General features: G+C 34.1%; 1 protein-coding gene across 1 annotated transcript in view; it reads right to left on the reverse strand.

Annotated features, from left to right (window-relative positions):
• Window positions 1–592: 592 nt before the first annotated feature.
• The window catches only part of SLC27A6 (solute carrier family 27 member 6), a 74,169-nt gene continuing 53,549 nt past the window's right edge, over window positions 593–21,212 (reverse strand). Inside the window, exons 5-10 of the mRNA XM_032156528.2 lie at window positions 18,337–18,531; window positions 10,771–10,861; window positions 6,902–7,100; window positions 5,792–5,889; window positions 4,536–4,666; window positions 593–1,111 (exon numbers count right to left, since the gene is read on the reverse strand). Of these exons, the coding sequence (XP_032012419.1) occupies window positions 935–1,111; window positions 4,536–4,666; window positions 5,792–5,889; window positions 6,902–7,100; window positions 10,771–10,861; window positions 18,337–18,531 (891 nt within the window). The 3' untranslated portion in view covers window positions 593–934. The remainder of the gene's footprint in view (window positions 1,112–4,535; window positions 4,667–5,791; window positions 5,890–6,901; window positions 7,101–10,770; window positions 10,862–18,336; window positions 18,532–21,212) is intronic.

Here is a 21,212-nt window from a genome sequence, read left to right on the forward strand (position 1 = left end):
CAGATGACATGATTGTATATTTAGAAAACCCCACCATCTCAGCCCAAAATCTCCTTAAGCTGATAAGCAACTTCAGCAGTGTCAGGACAAAAAATCCATGTGCAAAAATCACAAGCATTCCTATACACCAATAACAGACAGAGAGCCAAATCATTAGTGAACTTCCATTCACAATTGGTACAAATAGAATAAAACATATACGAATACAACTTACAAGGGATGTTTAGGACCTCTTCAAGGAGAACTACAAACCACTGCTCAAGGAAAAAAAGAGGACACAAATAAATGGAAGAACATTCCATGCTCATGGATAGGAAGAATCAATATCGTGAAAATGTCCATATTGCCCAAAGTAATTTATAGATTCAATGCCATCCCCATCAAGCTACCATTGACTTTCTTCACAGAATTGGAAACATCTACTTTAAACTTCATATGGAACCAAAAAAGAGCCCACATAGCCAAAACAATCCTAAGCAAAAAGAACAAAGCTGGAGGTATCATGCTACCTGACTTCAAACTATACTGAAAACACATTTTTAATGAAAATTATGTTATTGGGTTATAGGACAAGACACATAAAAATAAAATATTTCAGTAAAATTTAATCTTTTATTAAAAATTAGAAACTTTACATATTAGAAAGTACATTTTTAGTGATTGTCCAAACCGCTAGCCACTATTTATTATTTAAAATCTTTAATATTAAGGCAAATAGTTATGCACTGAATCTCCAAACAGGTAAAAAGAATAATCAACTAATGTTTATAACAATTAAAAGGAATTAAAATCTTATGCAAATAAAAAATTATCTCTCATATTAAGGAAATATAGCACATGCATAATTAATGTTAGCTCCCTATTTCATAAAGAATCATCTACTCTCCTCTCACTCTTCCTAAGAAAGCATATGAAAGTTCTAGATATAAAAATCTTAAAGGTTTATCTCCCCTAACATTATTTGATAATAAAGTTCCCTGGTCAGTGGAACATAAGACTTTTTCAAGTTATCCATGAAGTAAAGTGGTTCAGAAATTTTCAGTGGATTAAATCCTTCTTCCACCAACTGATACTTCAACAGTTTGAATGTTCCTGTTGCTTCCATTTTTTCCTGTAAAGCAATTACCAGGATGAGTAGAATCATTTAATAACTTTAATATATACATATATTAATATATGTATATTAATACAGTTAATACTATAGACTGTAATATTAAATTATGACACTTTATATCTAGTGATCTCTGTATTTTCTAATAACTTAACACTAGAAATAAAAAATGTATTTTAGAATATTAAAATCTTTAGTTTGATTTACCTGTAAACTTTACTTAAATATAAACACATTCAATATATAAGAATTATGAACATAATAAACTGATTATAATTATGTCTAAAATACATAGGTTATCTCTTCAATTCAATGCCAATGTAATATTATGTATAGAGAATGCTATAAGATGCTACGGAGATAAAAGCCACAAAAGACAACAATTTCTACTACAAGTACACACAAATCTATCATAAAAAGCAGAATACAATAAGAGCCAGACAGGGTGCAGAATGTTCTAAAACATGGCTTAAATGTACCCAGAGGGGTTACTTGAATGGTCTAAAACTTGAGGTACCTCAGTGAATTTCCAAGGTCCTCACAAGATATCTTGTTTTCAAGAGAAACTCAGTGACATCTGTTAGTCACCAGTCACAAACTACTAGCTGAAGGCTCACAGTTTCAATAGTAATTTGTAATACATTCAATGATGTCATTATCTTTGCAAAATTGAGTTTTTGGTAGTTGCTGGGATAAAAAGCAAGTACAGCCAAAAATCATCGTGGAACATGAAATGAGGCTCTCCCTGTCCAGTCCAATCTAATTCCAAAGTCTGAAGAACTGTGGCCCAACTTACATCTCCTTAGTAAGTGATTGTGGTTGTTTGAAAATGAAATGAAAGCATTTATTTATTTATATGGATTATCTTTCAGGTGGCTACTCACTTCTTAGACCTAAATACTTATTAATTTGTTTTTCCTTAACTAGTGAATAAACAAATGTTTAGGTGTTTGTTTTGACCCAAGAGTGCTATGAGACATTAAAGATGCCATGAGTCTAGAAAGTTTAAGAATCTCTGTTTCAAGGTGTTTAAAGGAGATAAGAGTGTATCTCTTTGTGGGAATCTCAGGCATGGATAAACAGTCTGTTTAAGTGAGATGACATGTAGAGATGCATACAACATTCTATGAGTAGCTTGGCCATTTTTATTTATCCTTTTGGACTATTTGAGTCAACTTCACTTTGAACCCCCCTCCCTGGTCTCCCTTCCCTCCTCCATCTCCCCTGATCCAATACTGTCATCACAGCCAGATATGGCTGTGCAAGCACATATATCCTTTTACTCTTTTCTTAAAAATTAGCAGCTCACTGTATTTATACAATTTAGTGTTCTGCCATTTTTAAGCTTAATATTATACAAAGTATATTTTCCTGGGTCCTGTAATTTTCTTCAAAATAGAACTTAAAAATTGTTTTATAAGGTCTCATTTATCATCTTTTAATTAACTTTGCCCTTATTCATGAACTTTTAGAGAATATCAAAAATTTTAACACTAGAAATAAAAAATGTGTTTTAGAATATTAAAATCTTTATACATCTTTGATTACTTCCCAAGATGCATTTTGACTAAGTCAAAATATATGCAAACTGTTAAGAGTCTGATCATATATTACCAAATTGTTTCTAGAGAGATTATAACAATTTATATTTCCATGAGCAGAATGAAAGGACCAAGTTCGTTTTATCCCAGCCACACTGAATATTATTTCATATTTTTGTGAATTATTGGCAAAAAGGCTTCTTCTATTTTTTAATTTGTGCTAAATATATTTGTAATACAATACTTGTTTGACTCATTTTGTCAGAAGTAACTTTTACTTTTGCATTCCTTTTATGAGATTATTTATTACTAACATTCATTTATTAAACAAATATTTGACTGCTGTCAGGCTTTATTTCTAACTATAGCGAATACTCTAATAGACATAACAGTCATGGTCCATGTTCTTTTTAGGTGCTTAAAGATCCTAAAATACTTTCTAAATTTGTCCAAGGCTGATCTAATCTTCTAAAGTAGTCTTGTGCTAAAATATTTTTTCTATTTAATGAAAGTAAATTTTATGTTGCCCTGGAAAAAAACTCTTAAAATATTATTTGTCCTATCAACTTTCTACTCCATCAAAATATATTACTTATGGGGTGGGGTGAGGATGAGGAGGGACAAGAGGGAGCTCGGTATGGTTGTAAAAGGACAACATGAGGGAAACTTGTGATTTTGAAATTGTTCATATCTCTACTATGGTCATGAATGCATGAAGTTGCACAGGTGATAAAACCGTATAGAAAATATACGCACACATATGAGTGTAAGTAAAGCAGAATTTTTAATAAGGTGGGTAGATTATGTTAACATCCTAGTTGTAACAGATCTGCAAAATGTTATCCTTGGAGGAAACAAGGTGAAGGATATACAAGTTCTCTCTTCTTATTTCTTATAACTGCATGTCAATCTACAACTATCTCAATAAAATTTCAATAAAAATATATTACTTCTTTTTCATATTTACTTACCTTTAGTGTTTCAGAGGGTTGTTGTTAAAATAATCTGAGACAATGTAAAAACGCAAAATAAAAAAGGGACATGAAATATGATAGTTCAGAGGATGTGTCCCATTGAATAAGCAGTGACTTGGCTGCAATGATTGCTTGGCAAATACTGAAACCTGAATATGACACAGGCTATTGCTCCGCTAGGGGTCTATTAGTGAAATAACAAATGTATTCAGAAAAAAAATCTGTGTGGTTGGATGTTAAGAGATGATGAGTACTAATTTTGGGAAATTATATTTGAGGCAAAATATTAAATAAATGAATGGTTGAATAAATGAGTTAAGTTACCCAGTAGTTAAGGAAATTTGTTTTTTGTTTGTGTTTTTGTTTTTTTTTACTGTACATATACCAGTAACCTAACAAGAGAAAGTTCTCATCCCAAAATAAACTCAGAATTTCTCACATGGGGAAGGTCCAGGTGAGGCGGAATTTGGACAGAACAGCAATAAAAATTAAAAGCAGGATTGCCTAAAGCCAGATGCCTTTAGGTTCTGCACACATCTTGCCATCTCTTTGATGTCTCCTTAATGGAACCTAATTCTAGGCACATAGCACCAAATGTCTTCACAAGATATAAGTAAGATGTGGTTTTGGATTGCCACCGTCACTGGGACCATCATTTTGCTCTGAGGTCCTGACTGAAGAGGAAGAGAGCAATTCTATAATTAGGACAAAGACAGGTATGCCCTAGCATTTCACCATGCCCCCTTTATAATTAGGCTTCAAACATGGCATCAATCTGCATCAACTCTACACGCCATGCCTCTCACATAACTCACATGTTATCTAAAAAATACAGTATTGTTTTGCAATTAAACTACCTCCTTGTTTCCTGGTCTTATATTTGATAGCAAACTCTGCCACTAAAATTACCTGAATTCTTAAAAATCGTGGACAAGCATAAGCTGGTAAAAATGTTACAACTTGTTCGTAAACTTTTTCCAAATCTAAAGATTTATTTGGTTTTAAAATAATAGAAGCCATTCCTGCTCTTCCTTCATAACCTGAAAAAAAGTTTGAAATAGAGTCATTTTTAAGTACCAAATAAACTTTAAAAGATAATTCTGTACAAGCTAATTGGCACACATAGAGACATTAAATCTATTTCAGTAATAATAAGACAACAGGAGCATAAACTAGTCTGTATCCTTCCCTGAACACATGACTTACCCCCTAGAAATCATTTAAGGACAGGGAAGGCCAGAGTCTGTCTCTAATTGCCTATACTACAGAAATGAAATACATGGAATAGGAAACACTATAAATTACAATGAATTTGCATCCTACCATCACTAAAACAAATATTAACAAAGAAAACGTTTATTTAAAGGCAACTATATTCCAGCAGAAATACATATCTTAAGCTTTAATGTAAAATATGAAGGGCATACTTTTTAAGTTAAGAAACTAGAAACTCGTATTTCCATCATTGATTCCACAAATCATTTAATGCTTATCATGCCACCTGTGGATCTTTACAGGGGTCAGAATGTCCTAGAATCTTTCTCCAACACTCAGTGGCTATTTATTAACTAATCATTCCCTTCTTCTGCTCTCCTATCCAAACACTCACATCCCTGATCTCCCCTGCACCTAAAAGCATTTGCAGAAAAACGGAGAATCGCTGTCTTATGACTTCAAATTGGTCACTTTTCTGTGACATTTTCAACGTGAGACAATCCTCATATGCATAACTGTAAGGATAACGAGTCCAAATTTAAAAATAATTTTTATAAAGAGCCATCTTAACTAAAAGTCAGTATTTTTAAACATTTAAAGTAGAACATGTTCTTGTAGTGGTATGTACAAACACTAGTCATAAAAAGAAAAATAATAGACTGATAAAAAGCTGTAACTAATTCCAAGCAGTGAGTCATTGATCAGAGTTTTCAAGCTTTGCTAAAAAAAAAAAAATACACACAGGCATTAAAATTGAATTGGTACCTTTCCCCTGATGTGATCACGAACTTTGTTAGCTTGGTCAACGTCATTACTTGCCAAGACAATAATAAAATCTTTATCTTAATACACAAAAATTAAAATGTTGAATTAGCAAGACTTTTGCAAAACTAGAGAATAGTGGCAATTCTATTCTAAGAATCTTTCCAAAATCTGAAATATATTTATACCTGATATAGCCACACCATAGACGTTTGCTTCCTGTATGAAATCCAACATTCCAATAACATCAGCAACCTCAGTGGTTGCGACATTTTCTCCTTTCCATCTAAATGAAAAAAATCAAATTGCAGTTAGTGCACCTGTATTTGAAAAACTAGGTACCCAGTTTTAGTTTTAGTGTCTTGCATTTGGCACTATGCAAGCACATACTGACCAACATAATTGTAGTTTTCAAGATGAAAGGCATTTCTAAGAAAGCACTTTGTTGGTATTTCAACAAAATCAGCATTGGTCTTTTAGTTAAAATTACTTTATATCTCACTGTATAAATTACCTTCTATATTTTATAATATACATAAAAATAAAATAACTATAAGGATTATCATTACAAAAATATTATGTTGTAAAATAACAATGAAGTGTGAAACATTCCTTTTCTCTGGTGATAAGAATTGAAAGCAAAGCTCTAGTTGTCTTTTAGTACACTGACCCACTTCAGTTTCTAGGTGTTAACCCCTTTGACTCTGACCCACTTCAGTTTCTATGTGTTAACCCCTTTGACTCCTTTAATTCTTTTGAATGAATATTTTGTTTTAATTGAAATAATTTTATATAAAGTGAGCTTATAACATGGTACAAGAAGGCAAGGATGTAGGAAGTTACTTATTCATTCAAGTCATTGGACTAGTAAAGCAAAATAATTTCAAAGGCCTAAAATAATCTTAGGGAATTAAAAAAGGAAATGTGAGAAAGGGGATTTTTGCTGCTTCAAAATTTTTATCATTAGGCCAAGAATTAGACTACAGTTGACCAAACTGGCTTTCTGTTTTAACGCTACCATTTATATTTTATATCTGTCTGCCAGCTTTATTTCCTTAAAAAGGAGCTCACTGATTTGTTCTAAACTGATTCATTAAAATAATTATAAAATTTTACATCAAAATTTAACTTGTGGTTCAGTCTAGAAACAGATGGCCAATAAATGTTTTAATGAGGAGACATGGAGATAAAAGGGCTCTGTCTGCCCTGAAAGCTAAAGCATATGTGGTCTCTGATGTTTCTATAGAAGCATGGTTCACAAATACAGAACAAGCTATGGATCCCATGACATTTCATACCTGAAAGTGTCTCCAGTACGGTCCCAAAAATAAAGGAAATTGTCCTGATCCTGGACTATTAAGTCTCCAGTGTTAAGGTAAACATCTCCCTTCTTAAAAACATCACAAAGCAATTTGTCTTTTGTGTGCTTGTAAGGCCCAGCATAGCCAAAGAAGGGATTTTTTGCATTCACTTGAGAAATGAGAAGTCCAGGTTCCCCTGCAAGAAAGAATGACATTTTTGCAGCCATCTGATTAAAAGTATTGTTACACACACCATGCATGTATCCATATTATATCTGGCCAGCATAACCAATGCTGCTTATCTCAGCTTCCTCTGAACCTATTTCTGTATTTGACATCATTTACCCTTGGTGCCCATATGCAGCACATCCTTTCATAGATTACCACAAATACAAATTACTTTGGAAAAACTAATAAAAAGAGAATCGAATGGAAAGAAAAGCCTCATTAGATTTCTTGTACTTCCCAGGTGGATAGACCAATAGCTATTTTTGTTCTGGATTATGTAGATGTTACCACAGATAATATTGACATTTGTTATATAAATAACAAATGTAGTGATAGTGTTAATAAAATAGTGATAGCATTTTTTATTGGGCATTTACCATGAGCCCTTTGCAAATGTCACTTTGCTTATTCTGCATAGAAATCCTTTGATAATAATCCCTATTTCACCAGCAAGGAACTAGGACGGAGAGGGGTAAAATAGTTGCCACGCTCAGAGTAATAAATGGACCTATAACTCAAATTCAAGTTTTTATGACTTTGTGTGGCAAGGGTTCTGCATAATACTATCTCTGATCAAATACACATGTTATTATAATAAAATAATTTATTCCTCCGGGATGCTATTCTGGAAATTTTTGATGGGAAAGAGATGAGACATTGAAAAGGTTTCCTATTCTGTGATACTTATTAGTTTCAGTTACGTTTAGACACATTATCTGAAATAATTTTCCAATCAAACTTATTCAAATTAATTAAGATTTTTCTCAGCAATCTGCAAGGTAAAAGCTACTTCTAAGAGAAGACGAGAGGACAAAGGACAGCAGCAATCACTGCTCTGGAAGTCTTCAAGGCTATCGTCCACTTGCTATGCCTGCTGTAAAGTGATGCAGTGTTCATGTGGCTAGATGAAGTTGGAGTCCAGCAAACTATAATACAGAGTGATTTCTGTCTTTTTAATGCTCTTAAAAAAATAACTCTCACTCTGTGACCCAGGCTGGAGGGTAGTGGCATGATCATGGCCCACCACAGCCTTGACTTCCCAGACTCAACCGATCCTCCCACCTCAACTTCCCAAGTAGCTGGGCTACAGATGCATGCCACCAGGCCCAGCTAATTTTGTAATTATTTTTTAGATACGAGGTCTCACCAGGTTGCCCAGCTGATCTAGAACTCTTGGGCTTAAGCCATCCTCCCACCTCAGCCTCCAAAAGTGTTGGGATTACTGGTTGTGAGCCACCGCACCCAGCCAACAGTCTTTACTCGATTCCCATTTCTTCCACTCCTGGGCATTCTGGCTTTCAGGGGCACATAGCTCACTGGCCAAAGCAAATCTTTTCTGCCCCAGCAGAGTCTAATAGCATTATCATCATCATCATCATCATCATATCATCACCATCATACATCATATCACCAAGATCATCGTATCATCATCATCACCATCATTATCATCATCACCACAATTATACCTATTGAGCACTTTTTGGGTAATAGTCATGATTCTGAGTGTTATACATATGTAATCCATTTAATTCTCATCACAAACCTATAAGAAAGGCAGGGGTCGGAGTATATATATATATGCCCAGGTACATCTGACTCCAAAGCTTATCTCTGTGATATATTGTCAGTCTACATTCCCTATATTTCAGAATTTTTCAAGACTCTTATATCTCCCTTAAAACTTACGTTCTTTGTTTTTTTTTTCTTTTTCAGGACACAGGTGACAGTTTCTTTTCCGACAAACTAATTGTTACAAATGTTTAAATAGGTCACAGTGTATTCATATCTTTCCTGTCTGGGCATAATTTACATTGTGAAGACACAATGCCTTAACGGAAAAAAATACTGAGTAGCTCATAATGAGAATTCCAAACTAGAAAAACAGGTATTTGTGGTCAACCAGCTTTTTAAGAAACCCTGAGGTTACATAAGCACAGTTCTGGGATTCAAGTTTTAATATCAGATATTACTATAATTGTAAGAAATAGAACAGTAGAGGCCAGGCACGGTGGCTCACGCCTGTAATCCCAGCATTTTTGGGAGGCCGAGGTGGGTGGATCACGAGGTCAGGAGATCGAGACCATCCTGGCTAACACGGTGAAACCCTGTCTCTACTAAAAATACAAAAAATTAGCCGGGCGTAGTGGCAGGTGCCTGTAGTCCCAGGTACTTGGGAGGCTGAGGCAGGAGAATGGCATGAACCCGGGAGGCGGAGCTTGCAGTGAGCCAAGATTACGCCACTGCACTCCAGCGTGGGCGACAGAGCAAGAATCTGTCTCAGAAAAAAAAAAAAAAAAAAAAGAAACAGAACAGTAGAAAAGTGCACTTAAATTCTTTGCACTCTACTCAGAAATTGCTTTCCCACGGGCAGTGTCTACAGAATAGAATTGGAGAAACATATTTGATAAATGCCAGTAGGCTTGAAATTCAGAGATTTGGGAGATTTGTTTTTTAATAGACAAAGTTCGCTTTTTTTTTTTTTTAGTCTTTCAGCTACCAGAAAATGAAAACAGGTTTGTCACCTTATCTTCACATTTGAAGTAAAGATTTAGGAAGCCACTTCTGAAATGTAGTTTCAATATATTTTAAGGAAATAAAAATTAATTTTGGCTTGATTTATTCATACTGGATCTCTAAACAATTCTAAGTGCACATCTCTATATTTTATTTTCTAATTTGATTATATGCAACAGCAAGTTAATTGAAGTACTTGCTTTCATGAAAATTTCTAACCTAAAATTGTAAGAAAGTCTACCTCGGTAGAGAACGGAGAGGAGTGAGAGGGAGAAGCTGAGGAGAGGAAAGTAACAAGCCACATACCAGGTCCCCCAGGAATATATATACATCCCATTTAATTGTCCACAATAACCTCACTTAATAAATATTGTCACTTCTACTTTACATATGAAGAAAATAAGACTTAGGTTGAATTATCTGCCTAAAGTTGCACCATTTCTAAGTGTCAGAGACCATGTTTAAATCCAAGTTGGTCTGACTTTACATTATATCTAGAATGATAAATTCACTAATTTGTATATATTAGTTTGGCAATATAGGACATTAGACATTTATCACTGTTCATACTACAAGTGGTGGATTAAGAATGGTACGAGCCAAATAGTTACTTTTTTATTTTAATAATTTACCATCTGAGTGATCCCTCTAGGGCTCTTAACATTTAATAGTAAAATTGTCCCACCTGCATTAAAATTCCAAAATTAAATTATACAGTGGACCTAGTCATCCTCTCCTTTTGAAATTCACTAATAATCACAGTGGGCCCTCCATATCCGTGGTTCCACATCTGTGGATTCAACCAACCTTGGATAGGAAATAATTGGGGAAAAAAAGATAAAATAATAATACAACAATAAAAAATACAAACAAAAAATACCATATGACCCTATTTATGTAGCATTTACATTGTATCAGGCATTATAAGCAACCTGTTTAAAGTATTCAGGAGGAGGTGCATACCTCAGGCAAAAACTGTATCATTTTATATAAGGAACAAGCATCCATGAATTTTGGTGTCTACCCAGGGTCCTGGAACCAATTCCCCAAGGATACCAAGGGATGTCTGTACACAGGAGATGAGAAACCTTGCTTGAGGAGATGTCTTCAAATGGAAGTCTTACCTTTTTTCACATGCATACACCAATGCTGTTCATTTCTCATGGGTTCATCTTTCTGAAAGTCATACTTTATTAAGTCAAAAGTGGAAAGAAGCTGCCAAAAAAAAATCAAACAAATAGAAACAAGCATTTAGTTACTTGTGCAATGACATCTACTGTAGTAGACTATGCTAATTGAAATAAATAATTGGAATATGGATTTATTAAAACAACTAACTTTTACTGAAGACAAATTAAATAAATATTTAAAAATCAAAACTAAAGGTATTAGTAAACAGCAGTCATTTACTGGTGTTTACTTTCATTTCTTTTGTGGTACACTTTACTTAGCAAAACACTACTAATTTTAATCAAGATACTGAAACAATCCAGGAATTCAATTATATACTCTGTTAACTGCAGGTAAAAGGACCATTTTCTGCAGCCATTTATTTAAAATAGCCCTTGAAATGAAAAGTTTTAATAGCACTAAAATATAAGCATATTAATGCAAAAATTGTGTTTTTTTTTTCCGCACAGTATCTAAAAAATAAAAAAGCCAAAACACATCAAATGCCTAAAAAGCATGTTTACTTGACAGCCACTTTGTCCTTTTCCCCTAAGCCTTTCCCCTGAGCCTTTCACTTTAATGCTCCTAAACTAACATTCAGTGCTTCTCCATACTCTTTTGGTGTGAGATGATAAATTTATCAGAAAACACCCATCACATCAAGAACCAAAAATTGGATGTCTCCTCTGATCCCCAAATATTTTCAGTTACTCTGCTCCTATCATGTCCATATTATCATGCCATGCAGGCTCATCTGTCCACTAAATTCTCACCCTGGGAGAGAATTGCAGACTGGTTTAGTCCAATCTCCTCCTATTTTGTTTTGTTTGTTTTTGAGACAGTGTCTCACTCTGTCACCCAGACTGCAGTGCAGTGATGAGAACTTGTCTCACTGCAACCTCTGCCTCCCAGGCTCAAGCAATCCTACCACCTTAGCCCTCCATGCAGCTGGGCTTACAGGCCTGAGACACTTCGCCCAGCCCTCCTCATTTTTATTCTATAAGAAAACTGAGGTTCTACTCAGCAATTAAACAAGCTCAGCTAGAAAATGGTAAACTAACATGAATGTAATAAAATGAAGTGAGATAAAATACTAATAAGGAAAGATGAATGGGGGAAAGCAGGAGACGAGAAATGAACAAATATAGAACAAATAAGTGGGAAAAGATAAGATGATAGCGATAGATGCAATGGTATTATTTATCATCAAAGATTAAATGCAAATACCTCTGCTTCTTAGCATTAGTAAAATAAGCATGCAACTTGAATCACAACTCATTATTTGAATTAAAATATAAATGAGAGCAATTAATATTGATTGGGCACCAACTATATGCTGGGCACTGTGCTAAGTGTTTAAGAGCTCTATTTAATGTAATCTTCAAAACATCCTATGATGCAGAAATTAATATTATCCTATTTTAGGATGAGAACCAATGAAAGAGGCAGCAAAGCATATATATTGTTATTATAAAGACTGTTTATTAAAATACGAACTTGCATCTTGTTAGTCTTTGTCTGTAATGGGGATAACAGGATATTGGCCACTTGCCTAATGGCTAGCAGAAAGAAAGAGTCCAGAAGTTCCGGAACTGCCTTTATCATCTTGGCCAAACAAGAACAGAGCCCTGTTCATTACTTATTCTTTTCTCTCCTGTTTTAACATGCTTTGTTTTTTGGAAAATTTGCCCAGTGACTTGTGATGTCAGCTTTAGTGTTACTTCTTTTAGATTAATTGGGCAACCGTGTGTGGGTGAGATTCATTCCACAGCAAATTACTGTTTAGTGGGTCTGTTATCAGAAAAAGGGGACTTGATAGTCAGAAATTGAATAATTTTATAATTTAAATGCAATTAAATATATCACAGCATTTTCTAGAAGTACTCTGGAGCAGAGGATTAATGCTCAACTAGAAATATTTCCATTCTCCTTCCTGCCTTCAAGAGGTCCTCATGATATTACAAAAATGGTTGCATTTTAATACAAATTTAAAAAATAGATGCCACACCTTACAAACTCCCAAATGTACATGTTTATGTATGTGTATATGTGTACATGTCTGGAGCACAGCTGCAGGAGGTCCCATTCAAAACACGGAGTCCCATTCATAGCAGAACTGTGCAATGCACACACACCTATGTGGCTCTATGCATTGGCCCTGGGAGATTTTATCCATACCTACGTATCTTTGCAGATTCAGATTTGTAAATTTATGAGTTGGAAAAGGAACACAAAGTTAATTTCCTTGATTAATACATGAGGAAACTCTGAACCGAGGGAAAAGTAACTTGTCAAAGTCACGAAGTGAAACAGTAGTAGAGTCGAGAATAGAGTCATCAGTCCCCGTGTAGTAAAGAATTTAACCTTGCCCCCAAAAGAGGTCCCGGCTTCTGGGAGTGTTCTCTAAGACCTTGGAATGTCATTCTTAATAGAGTAGTACATTTTTTTGTCTAAGACTTTTGGGCAACTAGATGGTAACAATATGATTTAGAATGGGGTCTCTGAGGCACATGAACAATGTGAGGTAGGCCGGGGGCTTTGGATCACCCAGCTTGACATGCTAAGGGGCAGGAGATGGAGGTAAGCTATGTGAGCACGCAACCCAAATTACACAACCAAGCCCCCAGAAAGACTGGACATCAAGGCTCCTACGAGCGTCCCCATTTGGCACCAGTTCGTGCGTATTATTACACAATTCCAGGAAAGTAATGCTGTTCTGACTCCACAACACAGCATAACTGGAAACTTCACCCTTGGTACCCTCCTGGATTCTGCCTTATGTATGACATCCCTGGGCTGATTATAATCTAGATCCTTTAGATGTAATAAGCTGAGTTTTGTGAGTCGTTTTAGCAAATTATCAAACTTGAGAGTGGTCTTTGGGACTCCTGAAATTGCAATTGCTGTCAGAAATGAGGGTGGTCTTGAGGGGATTGTTCTCTTATTTTGAAGTTGTCTAACTTTCCTCAACCCTAAAAGACACCTACTTTTAAGGCAATAAAACAGCTTATGAAAATGGTTAAAGAAATGAGCCATTTTATTAATCTCATATATTAATTTTTAATTTAAGTTCAGATGCTAAATTTTAAATTCCATTGTATCTATGGATTTGCCAATATGACAGATAGGAGAATAACCATTTCTTCCTTTCCTCCCTCCCGACTCCCATTTTTGTTAGTGTTATAATTATTTTTACATTATCAGGTTTTATTCCATGTATAAACAATTCAGAGTTGTTCAATCTTCTACATGTGAATTGATTCAATGTTCACCATCAGGCATTTTAACTGAAAGTGATTCTTTCATTTCTAAGTTATGGTTTATCTTCAAGTTGGCCATGATTTTTCATTCAGTGAATTTTACAAAGAAATATTGCATTCCTATAAATATGCAGGTATTATAGTTTCTGATTTCTTAAAACTTTGAGAAAACCTCTTTGTTGACTTGATACTTGAGAAGCAACTTAGCCAGAACAAAAATTCTTAGGTGAAGCCAATTCTTTCCTTTTTTTCTAGCCTTGAGTGTTTTATTTTGAGAATGCCCCAGATGTTTCCCACTCTTACCTGTGTGACATTTTGCTCATCCTTTGCTTTTCCTACCTCAGAATCTCCTTATGATTTTTTTGTTTCATAATTTCACCAGGATGTATTTTTCTGATAATTATTCTGCTCCATCTAGTGTACTCTTTTGCTAAAGACTCAAGTTTTTACCTTAAGGAAATTTTCCTCTATTAGGGTAGAAATAATTATTTTTTTCTTTGATCTGTTCTTTTCTGCAGGAACATCAATTAAGGATGCATCAGATCATTGTCCATGTTTTCAAAATCCTTTTTCTTAATTTTTAAATTATCATTTGCTTGCTCTTTTTATTGTGTATGTGGGACTTCTTAACTCCACTCATCTTTCTCCCTAACAACGTTTACATTCCTTTTGATTTTAAGTTATTTTATGTGATGCTCATTTGTGTAATATTTACATTTTTTCCTCTATTTTTTCTTTGAGCTGAGCATGCTTACTTTTTAGTTCATTTTGTTTATTTATGTTTCTCCTTGATCCTTTTTCTTTTCTGAGCTCTTATTTTTAAAGAGAATATTATTTCAAGTTTTCAAGCCTGTGAATAATTGTTTTTCTAAACATTTCCTGGTCGTTTTGGGGAACTTACTATTTTGATGTGCATTCATTTTTTTTTCAGCTGCCTTTTATTTAGATTAATTTTCTCTTTTTTTCCGAGCCTTATTTCATCTATGTATAAAACGTACATTCATTTTTTTCAGCGCCTTTTATTTAGATTCATTTTCTCCCTTTTTTCAAGCTTTATCTGTATTTTATGTTTGTCTCTTCCTAGTTATTTTCCCCAGGTGAAAATACTACAGAAAAAGAGAAAGCAGTTCATAATTCTACTTGAGTTTGTCTCTCAAATATGTTGTCACTAAATTTTTTATATTGTTTGCCCTGGGAGAATATGTGGGACAATATCTCTTCAGTTTTATGCATTAAAATAGTAAGTATAGCACATAAAGACAATGGATTATAGGAACTCTGTGTTACTGCCTTATCTTTCTCCTTCACTTGTAACATTTTATCCCTGGAGGCTGCTTCCCTCCCAGACAATAAGCACGAGCGTCCATTAGGTTAGCATTTTTGAGAGACATTTATCAAATCTCCTCTCTTAATTATGAGATAATCATTGAACCAAATTTTTCTAATTACCTGCTATCTAACAAAACAACATGTGAATAAAATGATAAAAGACAGACTAGAAGTCATACAGTATTAGGCACAACTTTGTTTTTTCATTTCCAAACTGAAAAAGAAAACCAAAATGAGTTGAAAATCAGAGGTTTTCCAAATAAATTGAAGACAATCATGACTTTTTACATGATTGACATTATTACAGTTGACAGAAAATTTAAAGCATTAGAAAATCATAATAAAGTCAGTAATATAAAATACAAATCATCATACCCTTGTTGGTTCCTTTAGAATGACAGCTTCACAAAGGGGCTCAATATCAATACCAAATTTGTAATGGAACCAGTGCAATAAATTGAGAAAATTAACTGCAAGGAATGTAAAACTCAGTAAAATCAGCACTTACTTTCCCCAAAATGCTTTTGTTCAGAATAAAGTGCATTTCTGAGATGTCAACTATACCCTCAAAATCCCAAAAGAATGCATTATAAAAATAGTTTGCACCTTCTTTTGGTTTAGAGCATTACTGTGATTTACACCAGCTTTTAATGGGCAACTAGACTGAAAAAGTGAGCTGCTGTGGCATGAAAAACACATGTCTGCCAATTACTTCCAGATACTGAAAAAATCACCACGGATTAGAAAAGCAAATACTTTGTTGCTTCCAGGTGTTCTTTGAGGTATGGCAGTTTATTATATAGAAAACTTCACCTATAAAACTAAAGCAGTTAGGGATGAAAGTGATAAAAAAGCACCAAAGTTTGCATTATGGGATTCTTAAAGATCTCTTCAAAAGCATTTCTAAATATGGCTTGAGTAGGGTGCTCTGGAAATCTCAAAAGCAATGCTGTAGCATAGTGCTACTTTCAGGGAACAGGTGAGGCCACTAAGGAAACACACCTGAGGAGAGAGATTATCAACCAAAAACTTTCCTCATACATGTATGTCTGTAGGAAGTACTTTCGTTCTTGCACTGTTACATCATGTTTGGAGTCAAAAAGTGAGTTGGGAAGTTTTTCTCCTTCTGCATTATCTGGAAGAGTTTGTAATAGAGGAATTACTTGCTCTTTGAATATTCATTATCCTGAGTGGGAAAGCTATCTGAAATTAAGGGAAGATGTTGGAGTATGAATTTATTTCATTTAGTGTGATAAAATAATTATTGAGTCAATACTAGTAAGTTGTACATTTCTAGAAATTTATCCAATTCATCTAATAATTTCAAATTTGTTGTTAACCCTCTTTTACTGTCTTAATGTCTAAAGTATCAGCAGCAATGTTCTCTTTTCCATTCCTGATATTATTTGTGCCTTCTATCAATCAGAATCGATTTCTTTACTTTTTAAAAATTATATTTCTATTTATTTTTATATTCATCACCAAATATTTTTTCTATGTCATTAATTTCTGCTCTTTATTATTTCCTTCCTTTTATTTCCTTTGAGTTTATTTTAGTTGTCCTTTTAAAAATTAACTTATAGAAATGGTTACTGAGCTCCATCCAATTTTCAGCTATTCTTGGCTAAGTGCACAAGTTTTTTAATGTAACATTTTCTTTATGATTTAGCTCATAGTATCTTCTAATTTCTATTATGATTTTTTCTTTGATGAATGGAAATTTAGAAATGTTTTATTTCCAAATATATACGAGGTTATCTAGTTGTCTTTTAAAAAAATTATTTCTACCAACAATTAAACTGTTTTCAGAGAGCATAATTTATATATATTCAATCCTCTGAAATTTGTTAGAATTACCTAACTGGCCTAGTAACTTTTGTAAATGTTTCAAAAGTGCTTGAATAAAATAGATATACAGCAGTTGTTAGATGCAGGGTCTTTCATATGTCAATTAGCGGTTTCTTATTATAGAAGGTTAATGAAGATTTATTTTCTCTTGCAGCTATCAGTTTTGCTTTATAAAGGTTGAGGCTATGTTTATTTTTGCATTTATTCTTAAAAAATTATTGTTGAGTATAAGTTCCAGTTTGACAGTTATTTTTTCCAATCCAGTGGAAGGTAAATGTCCACTGTCTTTTGTGTTTTGTGGTTGCTACTGAGAAATCAGCTGTCAATCTTCTCCTCCTAAAAAGTTGGTTTATTTGGCTACTTTTAAGATTTTAATGGTATCTTAATATAGTTTAAAAATTATTAAAAGCCTATATAGAATTGAGTGGTATAAACGATGAAAGGTAAGTAGAAATAGTGGAATAAAAACACTCAAGGAAAATGGAGTCAAATTAATATATATCAGGGCCTATGCTTGCTATTTATAAATTATATCATTAAATTTGGAAACTGAAGAAGAAAACGCATCATTATGGCGATATGAGAGAGAAAATACATAAGATAACTGAGGTTCACATAACCTATAGCACTGTCCCTCACACTGAGGCCACTACTCTGTTTCTAGAAATTCTCAACTTAAAAAAAGGTGATAATATTTACCACAATTTACAAGCACAGTATATAGAAGAGAGCTGGCAGACCACAATGTGCTTTTTTTTTTTTTTTTTGAGACAGAGTCTTGCTCTGTCGCCCAGGCTGGAGTGCAGTGGCGCGATCTCTGCTCACTACAAGCTCCGCCTCCTGGGTTCACGCCATTCTCCTGCCTCAGCCTCCCAAGTAGCTGGGACTACAGGTGCCCGCCACCACGCCCGTCTAATTTTGTTTTTGTATTTTTAGTACAGACGGGGTTTCACTGTGTTAGCCAGGATGGTCTCGATCTCCTGACCTCGTGATCCGCCCACCTCGGCCTCCCAAAGTGCTGGGATTACAGGCATAAGCCACTGTGCCAATGTATTTCTTTAATAAGGAAAATGATGTACTTACTTTGTAAAACAAATTTGTTCTTCCAATTGCTCCAATTTTCCCAGTGTAGTTCATGAAAGATATGCTTGATTCGGTAGCTGCATAAAGTTCACACACCTTTATATTTCCAAATCTGTCTAAAAATTCTCTCCATACATCACTCCGTATACCATTTCCAATTGCCAAACGCACCTTATGATCCTTTTCTCCTTCTCTCTGTTAGAAGAAAATGTTTTACTTGTAATTAATTCCAGTTTCTAATTCTTTCTTTCATTATTATTATTTAAATGAAAAATATCATAGATGTAAACTGCATATGTGCAATAATACAAGGGAAGTTAAAATATGTGTATAAGTCTATTGCAGAACTGTGTCCAAATTCTAATGAAAGTAACACTGGCCAAGAATAATACAGTTTGTGTTTTTCCATATCTAGGAACAGCTCATTCTAAATTGCAGACCACTAAAGGCTTTTTTTTGGGTAAATGTCCGGTAAGGAAGAAAGCATTTTTCAGGAAGAAAAAAAGCATTACTCTGATAACATGAAACATACTTAAGTTTGGATGTCCAGGCTTAGCAGTAATTAGCTATATAATTCCGAACAAGATGTTAACTCCTGACTCTGATTCTCAGTTTATTCATCTATTTTAAAAAAGATAATAATACCTGTCTTCCTTATATACTGTAGTGTATAGTTAATACACAGTGCTTAACATAGAGTAAACAACAATTTGAGGCCATAGAATCAAAGTAATATTTGACTTGTAAATATTATGGCAACTGTATGTAACTATTGTTTTAGAATGTGCAATATTCTCACATTTTTACTTTTCGTTTATATTTTAGAAATAAAGGAAGATACAAGATTCTATTTTATTCTATATTTAATAAGTAATGTTTTAACTAACATGAACTTTTACACTCACCTAAAATTAGAGTAAAAATGTATTATCAGTGTAGTCACAATAAATCCATTATTTGCTCTGATTACCTCCATCATCACCAAAAAATGCAAAATAATAAGATGTAATAATAAATCAGCAACAACAATAAAAGAGAAATTGGCTTCTTTGGTACCCATAATTTAAAATGATCAATGGATCACATTATTTATTTCAGTTTCTTCTCTAAACACCATTTAAATGGTCTTAAAGGGAAAACTTTATGAATTCTCAAGAATAAAGAGAAGTGAGTTGAGAGGTAATTTTGGAAACTGAAAAGTGAAGAGATAAAAGGACATGTGATTGAGCAGAATGGATAAGGCTGAAATCTAAGCCTGCAGGTTAGCACCAGACAAAGGCTCCTGAAAGTGTCAAGCAAGCATCAGAAAGAATGAGGAAAGCAAAAAGCTTGGTAGGAAATTTGTTTCAGAAGCAGTTGTATAACTAAATATCTACATACAGACAAAGCATCTGGGAGTTTGCCCTTGCTACACATCGACCAAAGACTGGAAAGTAATCTCTGGAGATGTCTAACCAGACAGACACCAGTTTGGGTTGAGGAACTTACTGTGAAAATTAATTTTACAAAATAGAGTCCTTCACGTCATACCCAACTAAAATGGATTCGGAGGCCATGGAGAAAGGCACCCAGGTCATGCATACCTGTTCCAGAAAATGTTTTTGTAATTCAAAAGCAAAAGCTCAAAGACCTAACTGTAACTTTAAGTCTTACCTGGTAACTGTTGACACTCATCAATCAGAACTTGTCAGCTCCCATAAGACACTGCCATCACCAATGAAACTTCCTTCAAAAGAGCTTACATAACTTTGCTCATTTTCCCAATAAAACCTCAGCCTTTCCTGTTGTTCTTCAGACACACCTAGAGGCTACGCTGGTCTGTGTGTCCCGAAATGCAATTTTTTGTTTCCAAATAAGCTCTTTGCTTAGAGATGCATCTCTATGTAATTTTTATTTCAAGTTAACATTACTGAAAACAGGAGGGTTAAATGAAAGTCTACATGCTAAAAGATGAGATCACTAAACTCTTCTCCTGCTCTGGTATCAGAATTCCGATACCCCAAATCATATACCAGAGCAGGAAACTGTTCAGTTACTATCAAGGAAACTGGTCAGTCCTAGAGAAAAGATACTGACTTCCAGAAGTATCTCAATAAAATGTCTGGATCCTCACTTAATCACCCTAGAATCTGAGCCTTTTGTTGACAAATCCCAGCTATGTGCCATCAGGCATTTAGTGCCTCATTCTGACATATGATGATTAAAGAATTTTTTAAAGAATAAAAATATGTAAAAGGAAGTAAAAGACATATGAGACACAAAGAACATGTCAAAAATACCTACAAGTGGAGCCCTGTAGAATAATAAAATGAATGGAGAAGAGGCAATTCTGAAGAGATTTTAACTGAGAAATTTCCAAAAGTGATAGAAAGACATGAAGCCATGAAAAAATAAATAAATAAAACCTAAAACCTCAGACAGGTTAAACACCAGAGAATTACAGCTGGACATTTTCTGGCAAAATTGCTAAGAAGAAAAAATATGTAAAAATTAGAGAAAGAGAGAGGGAGAATTTTAAAAGCAGCCAGAAAGAAATAGAAACATCGTTTCCAAAGGGGCAATGTGAATATTTATGGCTGACATTTCAACAATGACCGTAAGCCTGGAAGACAATATAATATTTTAAAGCTAGTACAAGAAAATAATTGTCAACCTAGCATTCTATACCCAGCTAAAGAATTATTCAAAACTAAAGGAAAAACATGTTTTCACACAAATAAAAATGGAAAATTTTGTTTTTAGTAGAATGGTACAGATGGAACACTAAAGGCAGTTCTTAGCACCAAAGAAAACAATATTATACAGGAGCAAAGAAACAAAAAGCAGGAAGGAATGAAGAGGACCAGAAAAGAGAAGTGTTACAAAGTTCTTGCATT

Source organism: Hylobates moloch, unplaced genomic scaffold (genome assembly GCF_009828535.3).
Source record: "Hylobates moloch isolate HMO894 unplaced genomic scaffold, HMol_V3 SCAFFOLD_6, whole genome shotgun sequence".
NCBI lineage: Eukaryota > Metazoa > Chordata > Mammalia > Primates > Hylobatidae > Hylobates > Hylobates moloch.